This window comes from Chelonoidis abingdonii, chromosome 4 (assembly GCF_003597395.2).
Source record: "Chelonoidis abingdonii isolate Lonesome George chromosome 4, CheloAbing_2.0, whole genome shotgun sequence".
NCBI lineage: Eukaryota > Metazoa > Chordata > Testudines > Testudinidae > Chelonoidis > Chelonoidis abingdonii.
Window position 1 is genome coordinate 70,526,186 of NC_133772.1, and position 20,109 is coordinate 70,546,294.

The 20,109-nt window shown below is 40.5% G+C and overlaps 1 protein-coding gene across 1 annotated transcript in view; it reads left to right on the top strand.

Moving 5' to 3' along the window:
- Positions 1–20,109, top strand: part of CD44 (CD44 molecule (IN blood group)) — a 99,163-nt gene that overhangs the window by 35,084 nt on the left and 43,970 nt on the right. Inside the window, exons 3-7 of the mRNA XM_075065848.1 lie at positions 6,012–6,177; positions 10,331–10,467; positions 11,929–12,000; positions 12,704–12,943; positions 15,065–15,190. Of these exons, the coding sequence (XP_074921949.1) occupies positions 6,012–6,177; positions 10,331–10,467; positions 11,929–12,000; positions 12,704–12,943; positions 15,065–15,190 (741 nt within the window). The remainder of the gene's footprint in view (positions 1–6,011; positions 6,178–10,330; positions 10,468–11,928; positions 12,001–12,703; positions 12,944–15,064; positions 15,191–20,109) is intronic.

Consider the following 20,109-nt stretch of genomic DNA (forward strand, 5'->3'; position numbering starts at 1 on the left):
TGATTTTTGCCCAGACAGACTCTGTCTTATGCATTCCATCACTTCTTATTTCTTCACAGTTAACCTCATCATTGATGTACAATGCTACTCCACCACCTTTGCCTTTATTTCTGTCTTTCCTAAATAGCACATAGTCTTCAATACCTGTACTCCAGTCATGACTACTATTCCACCATGTTTCTGTTATCCCTACAACATCTGGTTTCACTTCCTGCACCAGTAGCTCTAGTTCCTCCATTTTACCCAACATTACAGTGAAGCTAAGCTGAGTGTTAGGTTTGTAGCACAACCCCAAACCCAGCAAGTTTTATGTGATTTCTGATTTTTTAGTGAAAGTTTCCTACAGCCCCATAAATAAGTCCAAAGTTAATAACTAGTTCCAAAATTGCCAGGTTTGTTACTCTTAATCTCCCTAATAGTTTTCTAGGCCAGTGGTCTCCAACGCAGTGCCCGTGGGCGCCGTGGCGCCCACTGGGGCATTTATGTGCGCCCACCTAGTGCCCAGCAGGAGAGAGAGGCTGCAGCCCTGCGCCTGCCGGGGACAGAGAACTGCTTCTCTCCAGCTTCTCCGGGGCTGCAGGCTGTAGGCGCCGGTGTTCTCGGTCCCTAGAAGGAGCGATGCTGCGGCTTAAGCCAGAAAAAAGCTGCGGCCCTGCGCCTGCTGGGGACATAGAACTCCGGGGCTGCAGGCTTCATTCTATGTTAAAGTAAGAATAATATATATATTTGGACCAGCAGTTCAACAATGTTTAACTTTTTTGAAATAAATAATGAAAACTGTTTAATATTTACTTTGTAAAAACTCCTTAATTTTTCTTACAGGTAGATAAAAAAGAGGAAATTCACATGGTAAGGTGAAAGAGTAATTGCCGAATAATTTAATTACTACCTTTTACATGTAAAATTACCCTTTTTATCTTATGGATTCATATATTATGTATATTAAATATGTTTTTCGTGGTATTTAATGTACAAATACAAAATAAGCCTTGAAAAATTGTTGGCGCCCGCCACACTCTTCTGAAAACATTGAATGTGCTACTGGCCACAAAAAGGTCGGGGACCACTGCTCTAGGCTATAATAGCCCATTTTATTAATGAATCTTAGATTTAATAGAATATGTATTATTTACAGATTTAGCTAGCTCATTTGTGCAGGAGACAACTGTAATTTGGCAGCTTGTGCGATAACCCCCCAAATGGGTTATCAAGTTTTGAATCTGGAGCCCTCAGATCCAAAACTCCATTAGCTGACTGCGATAGTAGACTGTTGGCTTCTATGTGGGCCAGTCACTAAAGGGAGATGCAACACACACTTTGTGTAACACCTACATCCTAAGAGCTCAAGGGGTAAAGTGGCAAGCAGTGCCACTTTCCCTGATCATGCTGAAGGAGGTATTTTTCAATCGAGTGGGGCTATGGCCACATCTCTTGTTTTTTGCTGGCATCAGGAATCAGTGCTTCAGAGCACTTGGGGAGGCTTTATGCCTGTTTCTGCACTCTGTAGGAGTAATGTTTCTGACTACCGCTGCTAACGCAGCCCACCAGCTTCTCTCTTCCCAGCATAATTCAGGTGCCTTGAGCCATGTTGGAAAAACATACTTGCTTCTTCTCCCAGTCTGCATCATATACAACCTCTTATTCTTGGCGTCAAAGGCCACACATCATGGCTACCATTAAAGCTGGTTGCAGAAACTTACATGGAATCACTTTCTGTCAGAGAATGCAGTCTGTCAAAGTTGAAACAATGCAAAATCCTGTTGATTTTGCCAATATTACATTTTTGAGAAAAACTGATAAAAATGTTCTGACAGTGTCAAACTGTCATTTTGATGTTTTTAGAGCAAAAATTTTTTTGCGACAAAGACAGGTGTCAAAATCTCAAAATCCTTCACCTAATGGAATTGCAGTTCTCCACACAGCTCTAGCTGCCATTTTGTTCTGCTGTCATCTCCTTTGAAGGTTGCTCTAGCCAAGCTGAATAACTTCTCCCACTCTGATCGTTGTGCCTCCTTCTGGGTGGGCCCCTAAAGCCAGAGCTGCTTCCTGACTAGTCTGCTATTCCGCCAATCACCCCCTCCTGCTTCAAATCTAACTGAGGAAACCACAATGTCTTGTTGTTATAAATCACATCCTTCCTTTCTCTACCCCCTCCTAGCTCCAGGTATACATGAGATGAAACATGTAATACCTGATGCAATGTTTGCTACAATGATTTACTCCCACTGCCTTGGTAGTAAGTGTTTTCAGGATTGAGCCCATAGATTCTAAACTCCTTAGGTCAGGGACATTGTCAGTGTCATGTACATTTATGGTGCAGTTACTCTTGTATAAATAATAAAAATCCTTTTACATACATACAGTCTGAGTTTGATTTACTGTTCCATTTGTTTATTTGTTTCCAACTTCCATATGGGAAGAAATATTCCATGTGGTTTACAACAGTGGTGATTTATGCAGTACCCTTTGATTACTATTATTTATTTTGATGTGTGTGTTTATAGAATAACTTTGGCTGTTTAGCTCTTGGCAAAAGATGGGAGTTAAAGGAGAATGACTGCCGATATATCCAGAAGAGGTGTCTATACAAATGTTTAGGGATTGCATTCTGGAGCTCATAGGGGAGAGATTATTATGTGGTACCTTTTAGTTTGTAGGCACCAGAGAGAAACAACATTGCAATGTATGCAGGAGATTGGATCTGTTTTCTCTTGATGCATGTTGGAACTCCTACTGATGTTAATCTGAGTCATGCCCCGCACTTCACTGGGAAGAATAAACTGAGTTTTTGCATGATCTGGGATTGTCATTTTAGTCTGGGGCTGCAGTCAAGTTTCCTCTTGAGGGAAGGGTAGGGTCGGAGCTGAATTAATTATTTTTTGCTTTGAAGTATGTTGAGCCTTTCCCCACCTTCCAGAGCTGTTACTTTTTTTCCACACTATCAAAAAAGCAGTTCATTGTGTATGTTTGCTTTCTTCTTCCCCTCACTCCTTTTGTTGTTTGTCTGTGGTATTCTTCGGATCATACAGTCTTTTCCCCACTTTACGTTCATACCTCGACGTCTCTAACTTTCCAAGCCAAAGAGGAATGGAGAGGTGTTCTCTTTGGAGCCTTTCTAATTTTATGCCTTTCACCAGCTGATGCAGTCTCTACAGCACAATTTGAGGCACTTCCCTCCCTTATGAGTTGAATGTGCTACTTAATCAATATTCCCAGGTCCAATCCCAGACGTATGATCAAGGCTTTTAGAAATGGATGCCTAAAGTTAGGGTCCTAAATCCATATTTATGGACCTAAATAAGTGGCCTGATTTTCAAAGGTCCCACCTCTGAAGTCAGTGGGAAGTCAATAATAGGGGAGGCTGAGTGCCCATAGGAGAGATTTATGTTTGTTTGAATTTTTTTATTTTTGTTTATTGTGCAGTTAGGCTTTCAGATATTTAGATCAAATTCAGAGGTGAGTCTAAGGGTTTGTCTACATGAGAAAGTTAGCATGCAGCACACTAAGTTGTGAATTTTAAGTGCACTAGTTGATTCACACTAAGTCCCCTTGTGGACACTCTTGCTGTGCATTAAAGGGATATCTATACTTGGAGCTAGAGCTGCGATTCCCAGTTCATGTAGATACACTAACTCTAGCTCCAACTGCGAGAGCGCGCTAAAAATAGTAGTGTAGCCACAGTAGCCTGGGCAATGGCAAGTGGTGGTGCTGGCTAGCCACCCTGAATGGAAACCTACCTGTACCACCTGGGTATGTATGCAGAGCAGCTAGCCTATGCCAACTCTATCCCTGCATGAGCTGCTGGACCCACACTACTATTTTTAGCATGTTAGCTTGATGAGCGCTAGTGCAGATATGTATACGTGCTCTGGGAATCATACCCCAGCTCCAAATGTAGACATAGCCTAGGAGTGCTTTTGTATATTTTAGCTTAACACATTGACGAAGTTCATTAATTAAACAGCACAATGTTATTTTTAGTGAGCAGCGAGAGTGTCCACATGGGGAGCTAGACTTACACTGGCTACTGCAGCCTTTTTCCTGTCTAGACAAGCCCTAAATGACTCTCACGTCAGATTAGGTTGATGTAACTTAAGTGCTGAGAGTCTGGAAGAAGATTTACATTGCACTAGGACTCACTTCTGACTTTGGCCCATTTGAGTTGTCACATAACAGTGGCACCTAGATTTTTTAATAATATATAATTGTTGTTGAAAAATTACTTAGCACTAGCCAAATGTAGTGCTTTTCATGGGCAAAGCGCGTTATGATATTATTACATTTTTAACATCCAGCATTCTTTACAATGTTAGTTACATTGTTGTGTTGTATACTGACATTGATATAGTGGTTCACAGTGGAGAAAGGTACTTCACACTGCCCCACAGAGATGTTGACCATATCTCTGAAACGAATGTCCATTATGTCTGTATACTGGCACTAGAAAAGGTTCAGAAAAGGGCAACTAAAATGATTAGGGGTTTGGAAGGGTCCCATATGAGGAGAGATTAAAGAGGCTAAGACTCTTCAGCTTGGAAAAGAGGAGACTAAGGGGTATAGAAGTATATAAAATCATGAGTGATGTGGAGAAGGTAGATAAGGAAGTTATTTACTTATTCCCATAATACAAGAACTAGGAGTCACCAAATGAAATTAATAGGCAGCAGGTTTAAAGCAAATACAAGGAAGTTCTTCTTCACGCAGCGCACAGTCAACTTGTGGAACTCCTTACCTGAGGAGGTTGTGAAGACTAGGATTATAACAGTGTTTAAAAGAGAACTGGATAAATTCATGGTGGTTATATCCATTAATGGCTATTAGCCAGAATGGGTAAGGAATGGTGTCCCTAGCCTCTGTTTGTCAGAGGATGGAGATGGATGGCAGGAGAGAGATCACTTGATCATTGCCTGTTAGGTCCACTCCTTCTGGGGTACCTGGCATTGGCCACTGTCGGTAGACAGGGTACTGGGCTAAATGGACCTTTGGTCTGACCCGCTATGGCTGTTCTTATGTTCTTATATTAATATGCTTCCAAATGAAAGTGAATTAAGTGTATTCCAACCATTCCTAGCTGGCTGCATGGTTCCTTAGAGCATGTCTGTGAGGGTATATTTAGCAGCTCAGTGCTTTTATAGTTAGAAATACTGTTGCACACTGCTTACTTGCTTTCTACATCAGCTGTGGCATATGACATCAAACTAGTCTAACTAATCTGCTCTGACCTAATACATGCCAGAAGGAACCTATTGCTTGTGCTGATGCTGAAATAGTTTCAGATGTTAGTTCTGGTTTGATGTATGTTTTCATGAAAAAATTTAAACCCTGAAACAAACAGAATGAGATCATTTACTACTGTATATTTCAGAAATGGTCAGATTATGACCACTTTCAGCTTTTCTTGTTTTTTTCCCTTTATGAACGAAGTGCTTAGATGTAAGAAGATTTAAAATTGACCTGGATGGTTGGACACTGTTTCCTTAGATATAGGAGTATGGCTGCAAGGACTCAAACAGTGCGCTTTCTATATACTTTATATGAATGTCAATGGAGAACCACTTAATTATGACAGTGGTGAATCTGGTGCATGTTGTACAAAAACTAGAGAAATCTGCAAGACTGAAGTTTTGAATGTGGTACATCTTTATTAACAGGTTAGTTGCGAACTGGAAAATTTCATTGACGAATGTTTACAGTGAAGCCAAAACTTTTCCAAACCGATGTGTTTCTAAAATATCTCCATTAGATCTTCTGCACCAATTTGTTGTTGTTGCTAGGCACTTCACAGAAACACTGTACTACTGTTCTTGGACATTAATGTGGTGTTTGAGCAAAAAGGATCTGAGTGTACTTTGGAAAAACAGATTTATTGTGCAAGCCTTCTCCCCTAATGAACTGGCAGATGTTGATGGTTCTCTGTAACTTCATTGTACTTGGAAATTAAATCTTGCTAGGGTTTCAGTGAAACAGCAAGTATTATCATTGTAATAATTTCTTTTTTTTTTTATCAACAGAATTTAATATAAGTTGCAGATATGGAGGAGTTTTCCATGTTGAGAAAAATCGTCGCTACAGTCTCACACGAGATGAGGCAGTTGAACTCTGCAAAGCTCTCAATAGTACCCTGCCAACAATGGACCAGATGAAGAAAGCTCACAGTTTAGGATTTGAAACTTGCAGGTAATGAAATTATAAAGAAGATAATATATAGTGAATATGCATAGCTGTCTGTCTGTCCATCCATGACGAAATGGTGTGCCAACTGCAATTATTTTTAAATAGCTATTCACTAGATGGTCACATCACCTATTAGTAGAAAAGCATGACTGAGTTGTAGTTGTAAATGAAAGTATAATATTCAAGCAAGTGTATTTCTAAAGGGATCCTGCAGGGATTGGCTCTTGGCCTAACACTATTTAAATTTTTATCAATGCCCTGGAAGAAAACATAAAATCATTATTGATAAAATTTGCAGATGACACAAGGATTGGGGAAATAGTAAATAATAAGTGGGCAAGTCATTGATTCAGAGTGATATGGATTACTTGGTAAGCTGGGTGCAAGCAAACAATACGTATTTCAATATAGCCAAATGTAAAGTCCTACATCTAGAAATAAAAAATTCAGGCCATACTTATAGGATGGGGAACTCTCTTCTGGGAAGCAGTGGATCATGGTGGATAATCAGTTGAACATGATCTCCAAGTGTGGCACTGTGGCAAAAAGGGCTAATGTATTCCTTGGATATATAAAGGAGTGAAATATTGAGTAATAGATGATATTACTTCTGTATTTGACACTAGTGTGACTGCTACTGGAATACTCTGTCCAATTCTGGTGTGGACAATTCAAGAAGGAAGTTGAAAAATTGGAGAGTGTTCAGTGAAAAATTGCATGAATGATTAAAGGATTGGAAAACATGCCTTATAGTGATAGATGCAAGGAACTCGATTTATTTATCTTATCACGAGAAGATTAAGGGGTGACTTGATTACACTCTATAAGTACCTACATGGGGAACAAATATTTGATAATACAGGAATCTTCAGTCTAGCAGACAAAGCTATAACAAGAGGAAACGGCTGGATGTTGAATCTAGACAAATTCAGATGAAGATAATTAACCATTGGGACAATCGACCAAAGGTTATTGATGGATTCGCCATCATAGGAAATTTAAAAATCAGGATTGGATGCTTTTCTAAAAGATATGCTCTAGTTCAAACAGGCCTTCCTGGCCATATAATCTATGACTCTATGAATTATGCAGCAAAGAGTCCTGTGGCACCTTATAGACTAACAGATGTATTGGAGCATGAGCTTTCGTGGGTGAATACCCACTTCATCGGATGCATGTCTGTGAATTATGCAGGTTATTCCAAACAAGCAGCTTTAGAAAGGAGACAAGATTCAAATGCAGCAAGCGCAGAGGGGATTCATTGTCAAGCAATATAGACTCATAGCAATAAAACTCTTATTTAAATCAAATGGATCAACTAACTTCAGTGGGATTTCAACTTGTACGAAATGAGCAGGGATTTCAGGATTCATCCTGTAGGTTATTGGGGTAGAAAGCTCAGTGAGGATCTCTTCAACTTTTTAAATGTTGCCAGCTTGTACTTTTTATCAGCCCTCTAAAGAGAGTCTTAATATTTATCAAACGAAAAATTAAATCAAATGACACTGTTTCAAGTTATTACATGTGAAGGTGGAATTGTCTGTTGTAAATTTGAATCAAGGCTGTTTTGTTTTTCTCAGTCCTTTAGCTGTTTTAATTTTCTTCCGTTTTCATTGCAAATTCATGAGAAATTGGTAAAATTGCTTTCATGTTGGTGTAGTATTGACAAAATCATATCTATGGAAAGTGATTAGTTTAATTAGTATCAAAATAAATAAATTAGTTCATGTTTGTGCAGTGCTTTGAAAATGTTCATTGTGATGCAGTATTAATATCACACACTACTACTATTAACTGCAAATGCACGGGCAGGCAATCTTTGAAGATCTCCTGCAGCCCTAGTTGCCCTTACACCAGAACTGTGCCCTGTGCTCATTCACTGGTATATCAGAATAATATGTGTGCCTCTGCAGTAGGAGAATGATGCTAGCCATATTGCCAGGGAATATCAGGCAAAAATTCCCCGTGGCGAGTGTTACAAAACGTTCTCCCAAGTGAAGTGGAAGGATGATTTAAAGTGCTGCCAAATGGAAGACTAGTCAGAGGCACAGTCCTGCAGTGTTAGGAAAAGTAGTGAATGATCGAATAGGCATTTTCTATCTCTAACTTTTGACTCTCATGCACTGGATAGAGTCTCTTATAGGTAAGGTGAGAAGAAAATGGAAAAGAACTTAAAGAGAGGGAACTCTTTTTCACATTGGTAGAGAGCTGCGGTTTTGCTTTCACTGCACTTTCCCCCCTTAACCATAAACCTAGAAGAGGACATATATGGAATTTGAGATATTTTTTAATAATTTGTTGGTGCTGTCTTCTTGTATTCCTTTGGCACAGTACCATAAATCCAACTGTGTGGGCCTGAGTGGGGGACAAAAGGAAGAACTAATACATTATATATATATATTAGTCAAGGCACACAAGGAGTAGAGAGTGAACATGAATGAATCAGCAGGCCATAAAATAAGAAAAAATTTTATTATAACACTGGCAGTGTGGTAGTCTTAGCAATAGGATACAGGATCTAAGACTAATACAAAATATGGCTGTGCCAGTGAAGTAATCTATTGTTCCACCCATATTAGAGATTTAGAATTTCAAATATCATTGCCATGATTTGATCCAGGTGGATGTGAATCATGGATGTGGACTGTAACAGCGCTTGGGGAACCACAACTGAGACAGAGTCCAAGCAGCGAACATACCACGCCTGCCCCTCCCTGATTAGTAGCAGCTCTTAAAACAATCCCCAAACCCTAGGGCTCTTTAACATTTAATCACCACTCTCATCTAAACAGATTTCAGGGAAACCAATGCCTTCACAGGAATTAGTCATTTGATATGGAATTGCAAAATAGTAATAACTTGTTCCGTAATTTTGTTAACCACAAGCTCACTTGAAATTTCAGCCTGATTTATCGGCCCCATACTCAATGGCAGCATTATTTGCAACTCGTATTATCCAGGGGGATATTAAGTATTTTAGCTAACATTGTGTAGGTGAAATATTGCTACATTTGAACACTTTATTAAAGTTTTGCACTTCGCAGAGACTGGCATGTTATAAATCATTGCTGCACATCTTTGCTCATGATCTCCATCCATTCTTCAGATTTGTGGCATGCAATTCCAATGCAAAATGGTACTGGGCAGTTTATTAGGCTAAAAGTAGTGAAAATGTAGCTCAGTGAAAGAAAACCAGGGCCTTGATCCTCTGTGTTTTATAATACACATCCCAATTGCATGCGAAGTGTTTATCCTTTTTATTCTTCATTTCATTGCATCCCCATGCAGACCAGTTGTCTCATCTAATAATTCACATTGCATTGCAATGCTTATTAGTTCAGAGATTACATGCAGAATGATATTGGAGGTAGTTGTTGGTGGTGATAATGTGGATGTAAAAAAGGAGTAATCTCTATGACCAGATTTGGGATTATTTTTATTCTATGGTATGAAATGCTTTGTCTCCTATTTGGCTTATTTGGTGGTATTGGAAGTCTGAGGAAAAAATCTGTTGTATGCTGTGATACAGGAGTGGCGCCAGGGTTTTTGGCGCCCTAGGTGGGGGTCCTTCCGCGCTCCCGGTCGGTGGCAAATTGGCAGTGGGCGGGGGCTTCCACGCTCCTGGTCTTCGAGGCACTTCAGCGGCAGGTCCCGGAGTGAGTGAAGGACCCGCCGCAGAATTGCCGCCGAAGACCCGGAGCGCGGAAGGGCCCCCTGCTGCCGAATTACTGCCGATGGCGGCAAAATGCCGCTCCCCCAAATCCTGGCACCCCGCGGTCGCCTAAATGGAAGCGCCAGCCCTGCTGTGACACATAACATGGTGTTTGTCAGCCACTGAACATGGGGGTCAGAACATGGGGTTGACATATCAAGGGTCAAAGACAGAGTCAGGAAACAAGCAGGGGAGCAGGGCCAGAGAAAGGAGGAACAAGGCTGGCATAGGAGCGATTGGAGCTGCGGTCATAAGTGTTGAGCAGTCAGCAATCTTCTGGTGCAGCTGGGCTTAAGAACATGCCTCCTGATTCTCCTCAGCCGGTTGGGCAGGTTGATCAACCAGCCAGTTCTGCTGTAGTTGTGTTCATTAGCCAGCCTGGAGACCGAGCTAGCCGGCTCAGCTGCACACCTGACAGTGTTGTTCACTCTCTGTTCTTCACAGGTATGGTTACATAGAAGACAAAATTGTAATCCCACGAATCAAGCCATATTTTCTTTGTGCAGCAAATAACACTGGAATTTACATACTCACTTCAAATATAACAGACCGGTATGATACATATTGTTATAATGCATCAGGTAGGTATTGGCTGTACTGTGTAAGTGAGAATGAATATTTTTAACAGTAACATATGCTCTCTCTCCTTTAGATAGCTTGAACCAGAGCTTCCATATTAAATTGTATGTGTATTGTGGTCTTGTTTTCACATTTGAAGATAGAACACATTTTGCCAGCCAGTGGAGTTGCACCTGCTGATGCTATCAGTGACTTTGGCCCATTGTATTTTGAACTAAATAATTTTCTGAGTTCATATTTAACTTATGACTCTACACCTCAAGAATTGTCATTTTAGTAGGGAAATGCCAAAAGTTTGGATCCAAAGGACACAGAATTATTGAATGTGATGATTTCTACTCCTCACATTCTTTTACTCACATGTTTTTAGAGCTGATAATAGTGAAATTTACAAGCACTGAAAGGTTAGAGACCCTGAAGACTCTTAGCTTGCTTCCTCCACTTGCATGAGGCCTCTGGGAAGCATAAATTCAGGTGTTGCTTAGCTACATTAGTATTGTAGGTTCAGAGGCAGGCCACTTCTTTTCTGGAGTTCTTCCGTTTAAGGAGTTACATTTTTTAATAATAATTTTAAATGTTTCTGATTTTGTTTATTTTTCTATGCCACATGAGGGCCAAAAAGGACCCCTGCAAAATTAAAATTTTCAGAATCAAATTGTCAGGGAACTGTGGATAATTTTGCTCAATGTTTGTGCTGCAATAACTGGGCACAGGAAATGTGTGAAGAATAAGAGACTGGCTTGATTGAGTTGCCTAGATTTCGTTAAATTAATTGGTCATATTCAGAGCTGTATAAATAGAGGCAACCTCATAAAAATCCTTAGGAGATATTCAATGGTGATTTAAATAGTGGTGACATTTTGAAATTACAATTTGCTTTGATATAGAATATCTGAAGCTTCATTCCATTCTCTGGAGCTCAAGGGGCTTAATTCTGGCTTGAGATAGAAAGACGCAAAGGGGTCTGAGCTACCAGCTCTGATACTGGAGCTGTTGGAGAAAGTCAAACTGGACCATAGAAGAGTTCTAATTTATATTGATTGAAATGGTCCCTAAAGGACTGTTCTGCCAGCCAAGGATTAGCTTCTTCTACCCCCATAATGTCTCCTAAGTGCTCTACCCCAGAATACCCTCAGTACAGAGGAATCATACAATCCCTGCCTTTGGAGGCAGCTGGAGCAGCAAAATGGAGACTCGTCCTGGGTTGAGGATCTGACTCAAATTGAGAATACTGAGAGTAATTTTGTGAAATTTGATTAAAATACAGCAATTTTGTTCTTTTAAAAATGTTTGCAAAATTCTTAGTTCTCAAAGTCACTTTCAGATGAGACCCCCAAGAAACTTTTCTAACAAGTGGTTGATAACACTCTGAATCTAATAAATAAGGCAGAAAAGAGTGAATTTTTCTCACCACCTTTTGTCAAATTAACTAATTAATTTCTTCTGTCCCCATCTCCTTTCAGAAACCAGGGAAAGAGCGTGTGAACCAATCATAAGACTAGATGTTTCTGGGCACGATAATCAAAGCCAAATAGGTAATGTATTGCATAAGTGAATGATTTAGCATTGATTGCATTTTCAGCTACCAGGTTTCTCTTCTGTATATAAGTAATGCAAATGTTCAATATCATGCTAAACATAAGAGAAGCAAGTCCAGAGATAGTAATATACTGCAAATGAAGCAATCAGACCTCCATCTGCCACCCAGCATTAGGCTATGTGTGACAGCATTTATCTTGAGGTAGTACGAGCATAGTGAATTCTCCATATTGACACTAGATTGTTTTTAATAAATAGAGGACCGATATTTGCTTCTTTGATGAGAGAGCTTTGTTTAAGCCTTCTATGTCCTACGGTTATTATGTACCCTCCACATCATGCCAAAACCTGCTAGCCTGGTGAGGAACTAGGATGGAACTAGTCTCTCAGGGTGAAATCCTGGTCTCATTGGAGTCAATGGGAGTTTTATCATTGACTTCAATGGTACCAGGATTTCACCCTGAAAGTTAATCCGGACTTTGGCCCACTTACGAGACTGGGCCCATTATGGTGTTGCATACACAAATTAGAACTGCTGTAGACAGATCAGTGAAGGATAAAACAGACAGACAGAAAACAAATTGGTTGAGATCAGGTATGACTACAACTGTGGCCATAGCCCTTTAACCTCACCCCACAACTCCCAACATTCACGATGTAAGCCTCAGACGTTTCAACTGATCTTTCTCCTTCCAACAGTCATAGATAATGCAGATGGCTCACGTTACACTGATGGTGTGAAACACACTGACCCAACTCCAGTTACAGATGATTATCACATGGGTAGTGGGTCAATACATGACGGAGATGCTACAAACCCCACCATCATCGGACCTCACGTGACTGGTGCCTCATATTATGAAGATATAACCCCAAATGCACCGTCAACAGATTATTCTTCTGGGTCGGGCAGAAAGGAAGATCATCCCACAAGTACCAGTAAGAATAATGGATTATATACTATTGTAGCTTAATGTGTCCTCTGAAAATAACTGGATGAAAACATTGCACTTTGATTCCATTCTTAGAATGCTAAGGGGCATCACTGATGGACACAGTGTGTCTTGGGGCATCAAAATCTGCAAAGGCTTTGTAACCACTATAGTCATGGAAAAGAGAGAGCACAATCTCTGCCCCATATTCCTGGGGCTCTTGAGAAAGAATTGGATGGGAAAAAGTTGTGTGTCTTTGTGATCATAGAAAATTTTCACTTTCTAGAGGCATTTCATAACAACATGACAGTGTAAAGCAATCACACATCGAAAAAAATCTGGTTTTCTTCCTCCAGAAATAATTTCACAGTGTGGTGTGATAATAGATGTTTCTAAGAGCCTGGTGTTGCACCTACTGAAATCAATGGGAATATTATGGTTGATTTCACTGGGAGAAGGATTAGGCTCAGTGAAATCTAGCAAACCATTATTTCTATAACAAAGAAATATCACAGATACAAGGCCAAGAGATGAACACAATGAAGTACTTACCAGAAGAGTCTGGAAAAGTAAGTACAGAAGCAGGTGTAGGAGGATAGGATTTCAATACATGGAGATCAAGCTGGAATAGTCTTACCTATTCTCTGGTATGATCATATTTGTGGAATACATATGAAATAACACACGAATAAGAAGAGATTTACAATACAAATGCGGTTGAATCCCTTCTTGCAAACCTTATGTTGTAAACTGTATTTGATAAGCATATCACAATATGGAAAAAAGGTAAAAACGTTGGTGCTGTCAGCCTTCCATTTTGGTTCTTCTTCTTCCAGGAGATAGGAAAGGGCTTTCTATATAGACCAAGAACCAAGTTCTGCCATGAGCTACATCCAGGAAGCCCTAGAGAAGACAAAATTGGGTCTGGGATAACCATGGAGTTGTATAGGTGTGACCTAGGGCAAAATTTGTGTAGGTAACTAGAAGAGAATTAAATTGTTTCATTTTCTTCGTTTTCTTTTTCTTTTGACTTCAAGGCACATGTGGTAGAAGATTTTCTGATGTAATCTCTCTTTATATTGATGGTTAAGTACCTATTAGCTTTCATATGTGTAAGCACTTACTTGGCCCACATCTTCAGAGTATATGCAGGTCTCACAAATATTAATAAATTTGCCCTCACAAATTGGGAAGTGCTGTATGAGCTCCATTTTAGAGAAGAGGAACTGAGATACAGAGAAACTAAGTGACTTGCCTAAGATCCCACAGGAAGTTTGGATTGAACGTAGGTTTCCTTAGTCATGGTTCAGCAACTTAACCACAAGACCAGCCATCCTTCCTCTGTAGCAGAGAGCATTCCTCTGGGCTGTGGACATAAGCTTTTATTTAACTGTTCACTAATCATTTACAAGTAGAGGATACCAAGAGATCATGCCATTGTCCTACCCATCTATTAAAATGTTTAATTAATTATTTTTTGAGTGAAAGTGTTGGCAGAGGATAAAGTTGATTTGCTGGAGGTACTGTACTTGTGGGACTTTGGGCCTGCTTCTCCACATGGCTTACCAGTGACATCAAAATAACATGGCAGGGTAATGCCACTATTCTCTCCATGAGAATTAATGTTAGAACAACACCCTTCTCAAATTTCATGAATTGTCTTTCCATTGCTTTCTATGGAAATTCTCCTCTTTTCTGCTTACAATTGTAGTCTTTGCCTGGACCAAAGCTCATAATATGTAATGATAATGGCAACATTACAAATGGCCTCAATCACTTCTGTGGGTTCCAGATCCAGAGCCACAGCTACAAGAACATGAATCCAGTCTTCGGTGAGCAAGTTGTTGTCTTTGCCACCTTAGCTGCCATGCTCATTATCATTGGGCTGCTGCAAATTAACACTTCCTTGAACCATCAGTGTTAGTGATTAGATACCAAGATTTGAAAATCAATGATATTTAATAATGACCTACACAAAGACCCCAGTCTCCTGTCCTTTTACTCTTCCACTGGGCCAACAAATGAAAGACCTAGGCTTCCTATAGTGTGAAAGTACTAACAATGAGAACAGCAGGAGTGGTGGCTCAGCAAATGAAAAGTTAAAGTTGATTCACCCTTCATCACACAGATGATATTGCAGCAACCTTCGATGGCAAGTGGGGTGAAGATTCAACTATGATTTCACTGATAACTGATGGTGTTCCTGGAAAAGACAAGGATCATCCTAGCAAAGGACGGCATCCCACAAGTACTAGTAAGGCTAATGAATTGCAATAACTTTGCCAAATGCAGACTGTATTTAACCTACTCTCTTATTCTGGCAGGATATTATGGTAAATAGCCAGGTACTTATCTTCAGCATTGGAACAACATTTCAGAACATAGCTTTCTGGGGTAGTTAAATCAGAAATGAGACCTACGGTATGATGGCAGTCACTGGTGATCAGAAGGGACAAGTGGAGACAAAGTTTGCCTTGTAACCTGCGTTTAAAGTTAAGAAGTGATTTATGGACTCTTCGGTGCATATCTCTCATGTTCCATTTCATCACACTTATTCACCCTATACCAAGCAACATAGTTTAATTTGTTTTAGGCTGCAGGTACCTCTGTGCATCATCACTTGAAGACATTGTATATGAGAATTAGAAGTGCAATTTCTGCCCCTTTATTCTGAATATGTGGGCTTTGATACTTGGTTCATCAGTGTGTGATTTTAACTCATTCATGGCTGTGAAGTAGGCAGCGCAGATCAAAATCCTGACTTAACTCACTAAGGAGATACTTAGAGGCAGTGACAGAGTTAAGGTTGGAGGTGTCATCCTGCTTGTGCACTGCATATAGGAATAGATTTTATTTCTAAGTGCTTGTTGTCATTTGCAGCATGACTACAGGGGTACTGTACTTACCAGGCTTCTTGGGCTTTGGGATACTTGAAGAGATATTAGGTAGTGACCTTTCCTCTAGTATTCAGTAGAACTCTAGCACTGTTTCCTGCCCTTCTTCTGAATAACTATGCTAAAGTTTGTAAAAATCAACTCCCTGTGATATCTTCCTCCAACATCCAGTGCACCTGTGCATCATGGGGTAGGATCTTATCAGTAGTGGGACAGCAACATTAAGTAAAAGCAACTTAATTTTTTTTAATGGGGCTTTAAATGTATTTGATGGAATTCTTCATTTTAAAGTTTTGGGATTTTTCTTTCATGTTAAGAAAGTTAGGAACCATTAGGAAAGGGTATCAGAGGGGTAGCTGTGTTAGTCTGGATCTGTAAAAGCGGCAAAGAGTCCTGTGGCACCTTATAGACTAACAGACGTTTTGGAGCATGAGCTTTCGTGGGTGGCCACTACATGCATCCGACGAAGTGGGTATTCACCCATGAAAGCTCCAAAACGTCTGTTAGTCTATAAGGTGCCACAGGACTCTTTGCTGCTTTTATTAGGAAAGGGATAGATAATAAGACAATAAATGCCATAATGCCACTTTATAAAGCCATGGTACGCCCACACCTTGAATACTACATGCAGTTTTGGTTGCCCCTTCTCAAAAAAGATATATTAGAATGGGAAAAGGCACAGCGAAGGGTAACAAAAATGATTAGGGATATGGAATAGCTTCCATATGAGGAGACATTAAAAGGACTGGGATTGTTCAGCTTGGAAAAGAGATGACTAAAGGGGATATGACAGAGGTCTATAAAATCATAAATGGTGTGGAGAAAGTGAATAGGGGAGTGTTATTTACCCCTTCTCATAACACAAGAACCCAATGAAATTAAAGGCAGAAGGTTTAAAACCAACAAAAGGAAGTACTACTTCACACAGTGCACTGTCAAACCGTGTAGGGTGACCAGACGTCCCGATAAAATTGAGAGTGTCCCGATATTTAACTCTTTGTCCTACATCCCAACCAATGTACGATCAGGACACCATTTTTCCCAATATTGTAGGGTTGCCAGGCATCCGGTTGGTGCGGGGCTAGCAGGTTCCCTATCTGTCTTCACACAGCTCCCCAGAAGCAGCAACATCTCCTTCTGGCTCCTAGTTAGAGGGAAGGCCTGGGGGACTCTGCATGCTGCCCCCACCATGAGCACAGGCTCTGCAACTCCCATTGGCCAGGAACTGTGGCCAATGGGATTTGTGGGGGCGGCATCTGCAGGTAGAAGCAGCAGTAGCGTGTAGAGTTGCCTGGCCTTGCCTCTGCCTAGGACCCAGAGGGAGATGTCGCCCAAAGTAAGCGCCACCTGGAGCCCGCACCCCCTCCCACTGGGGGCTGGAGCCAGGGCCAGGCACCCCTGACATGGGGCTGGGGCTGCTCGGGTCAGCTGGCCTGGGGTTCCTTTGGCGTGGGGAGGGGGAGTGGCTTGGAGTTTCAGCCACGGAGAAGGCGGGGGAGCTCAGAGCTCCTGCCGCAGGAGGTGGGACCTTGTGTAGGCAGGGGCAGCATCACAGGGCTAACCTCCATGAAGTGTGGGGGAGTCCACCCTTCGCCCATGCTCCCCCATGTGTCTCGATATTTTATTCTTGCGATCTGGTCACCCTACACCTCTGGAACTCGTTGCCAGGAGATGCTGTGAATACCAGAAGTATATCTGGGTTCAGAAAAGAATAAATTCATGAAGGATAGGTTCATCAGTGGTTATTACCCAAGATGGTCAGGGATGCAACCCCATGCTCTGAGTGTTCATATGCTGGGACTGGATGACAGGGGATGGATCTTTCGATAATTGCCCTGTGCTGTTCATTCCCTCTGAAGCATCTGACATTGGCCACTGTCAGAAGACAGGATGCTGGGCTTAATGGACCACCGGTCTGACCCAGTGTGGCGATTTGTATGGTCTTATGTGTGCTTGGAAGGATATAGATGTTTTTGGAAGGAGAAATGAATGGGGTGTAGGAGTTTCTTGCTGAAATTCCCTAAGACTTTTTCCACTTGGCTTTATCCAGTTTTATGGAATAGAAGAAATCAGTTCAACTCTGGACTCGTCACTAAGGTTTCTTTATTCACATACAGTCAAACTACACTTGAGTTGATCAAGCTCGAGAATAGACAGCGGGTACAGAGTATACCCTGAACCCAAGATACATAATCATGAATTAGCTTATTAACATACTTATACTGAATACTATTTGTTAATATGTAGTATCGTATATTTTATGATTGATACACTCATTTTTATAATTGATCCCGGTATAGATCATGAATTGTCCAAGAGCTGCAAAGTATGCTAGTAAGCAAAGCTGCAGCTGCAGCTGCAAGCTTATCACATATTACTCGTCTTACAATTTCTTTATCTACTAACTATATATTATTGACAAGGCCACGTATGAGTTTATGCTTTGTCCATTGTTAACCTCTGTTTCCTTACCTCTCTTTCTTCATTCCTTCTTGCATTGTTCATGCAAGGCTGACATTTCTAATGCTTTTTGTGGTAAACATTGGACTGGTGGCGAAAGAAAATAATAGAATGATTTCTTTCTACCATCTCTTGCTTCACATTGATGCCAATGGAAAGTAAAGTTATGCTTAAGAGCTTTGCTGGACAGGAATAAACGGATGAAGGAGGCCCTGATCACCATAGGTGTGGCAGATATTTCCCCAATCACCCAGGTAATATAGCTGAGTTAGACGAATAAGATTCCTGATAGTGGCATTAAAAGCTTTATGAAGAGGGAGAGGCTCCTTGTGTAAACAAATCTGCCCTTCTGCCTGAGAAAATGTGAAAGAGGTTCACACCTTATGGATATCCTCAGATGGAGACATAAAAGATCAATAATATTCAAAATAAGAAACTTGACAGTTAATTTTCTAGTTGTAGGTTTGGATGTGGAGCAAGACTTTCTCTACAGTGTGATTTCTGGAAACCTTAGTCTTGCTAGAGCCTAGTGGGGGAAAAAACAGTTCCAAAATGACATAAAATGTTGCCTTGTTTTGCAATTTTGTTGTCTGGTTGTTTCTACTGGGATTTCTTTCTTCTTGATTTCCTCTTTCTTCGAATGAATAGTTCTGTGCTGTTGCAAAATCTATGTATAATCTTGGACAGGGGCTTCGTGATGGACGTTTGGTTTTCTTTTCCTTAATTGCTTATGAAATGCATTGACACTTGAGGCTGATGTCTTGTTTGTGTTCTCACACTCCTTCACTAGCATGACAAAGTTTTGGGGTGAAAGTTAGAGCGGAGTGAAGTTTCAATGAAAAAAATTATTAAAAAAATTCAACAAGTTTGTGTGAATGTATGTGAAAATATGTTGCTATTTCTTGATCAGCTGTAGTGTGACAATATTGGCAGGATTGCCTAGAAATATAAGGTGATGCAGTAACTCTTCAGGTAAATCGGCTGTGGGTATGTCACTTGTGGATTTTCCTAACAGGAACTATCATCCATTGTTCAACAGCATCTTCTTTAACTCAGAGCAAGGCATTGCGTGAATTATACCAGCAGGGATTTCATTTTACTGCATCACAAACTAGCAAAACCAATTTCAAAATAAATTATTACATTTATGCTATCTCCCTGAATGATTTTCTCCCAGATAATTCTGTGACATGGGAAAAATGACAGGTACAGAAGACAAATCTAAGGATTAGCTCCCATTATGTAGTAATCACATCATGCAGACACTCAGGCTTATTCCGTAGCCATGATTTAGGGTCCTAGGGCAGGATCTCACTGATTGGTAAGTAAATCACAAAGCTTAGGGTAAACAAAATGGGATCAGATTTATTCCCGTTAGGAGTTAGCCCCAGAGAGAGCCAAAATATAGTTTTTAGGTAGGATGGGAAAATCGTAGCCTAGATATCACAGTAGCTGTATAGATACATGAGAAAGAGAGACAAGAACATCAAAGAGCTAGCCATAATTCTGCATCAGTTTAACTAATCTTAAGGCTTAAACCCCTACAGTTATATATGGGTAACAAGTTACACTCTAGCTCTTCCAAGTGGATCTTTACAATGCATTTGAAATGGCAAGTTGCTGCTGCTACTTGGCCTGCCATTATTGCTGCTATTTCCTCGTCTATTGCTGCAGCTGCATTGCACATTATCACTGGGATGTCCTCCATCAGTTTCACAACCCTGACCTCAGGATGTTGTGAATGAATGGATGAGGGAAAAAACAGTGATAGTGTTGAATAGAACAGAGGGACCTGTCTACTGTCCTTTTTCTTTACCCT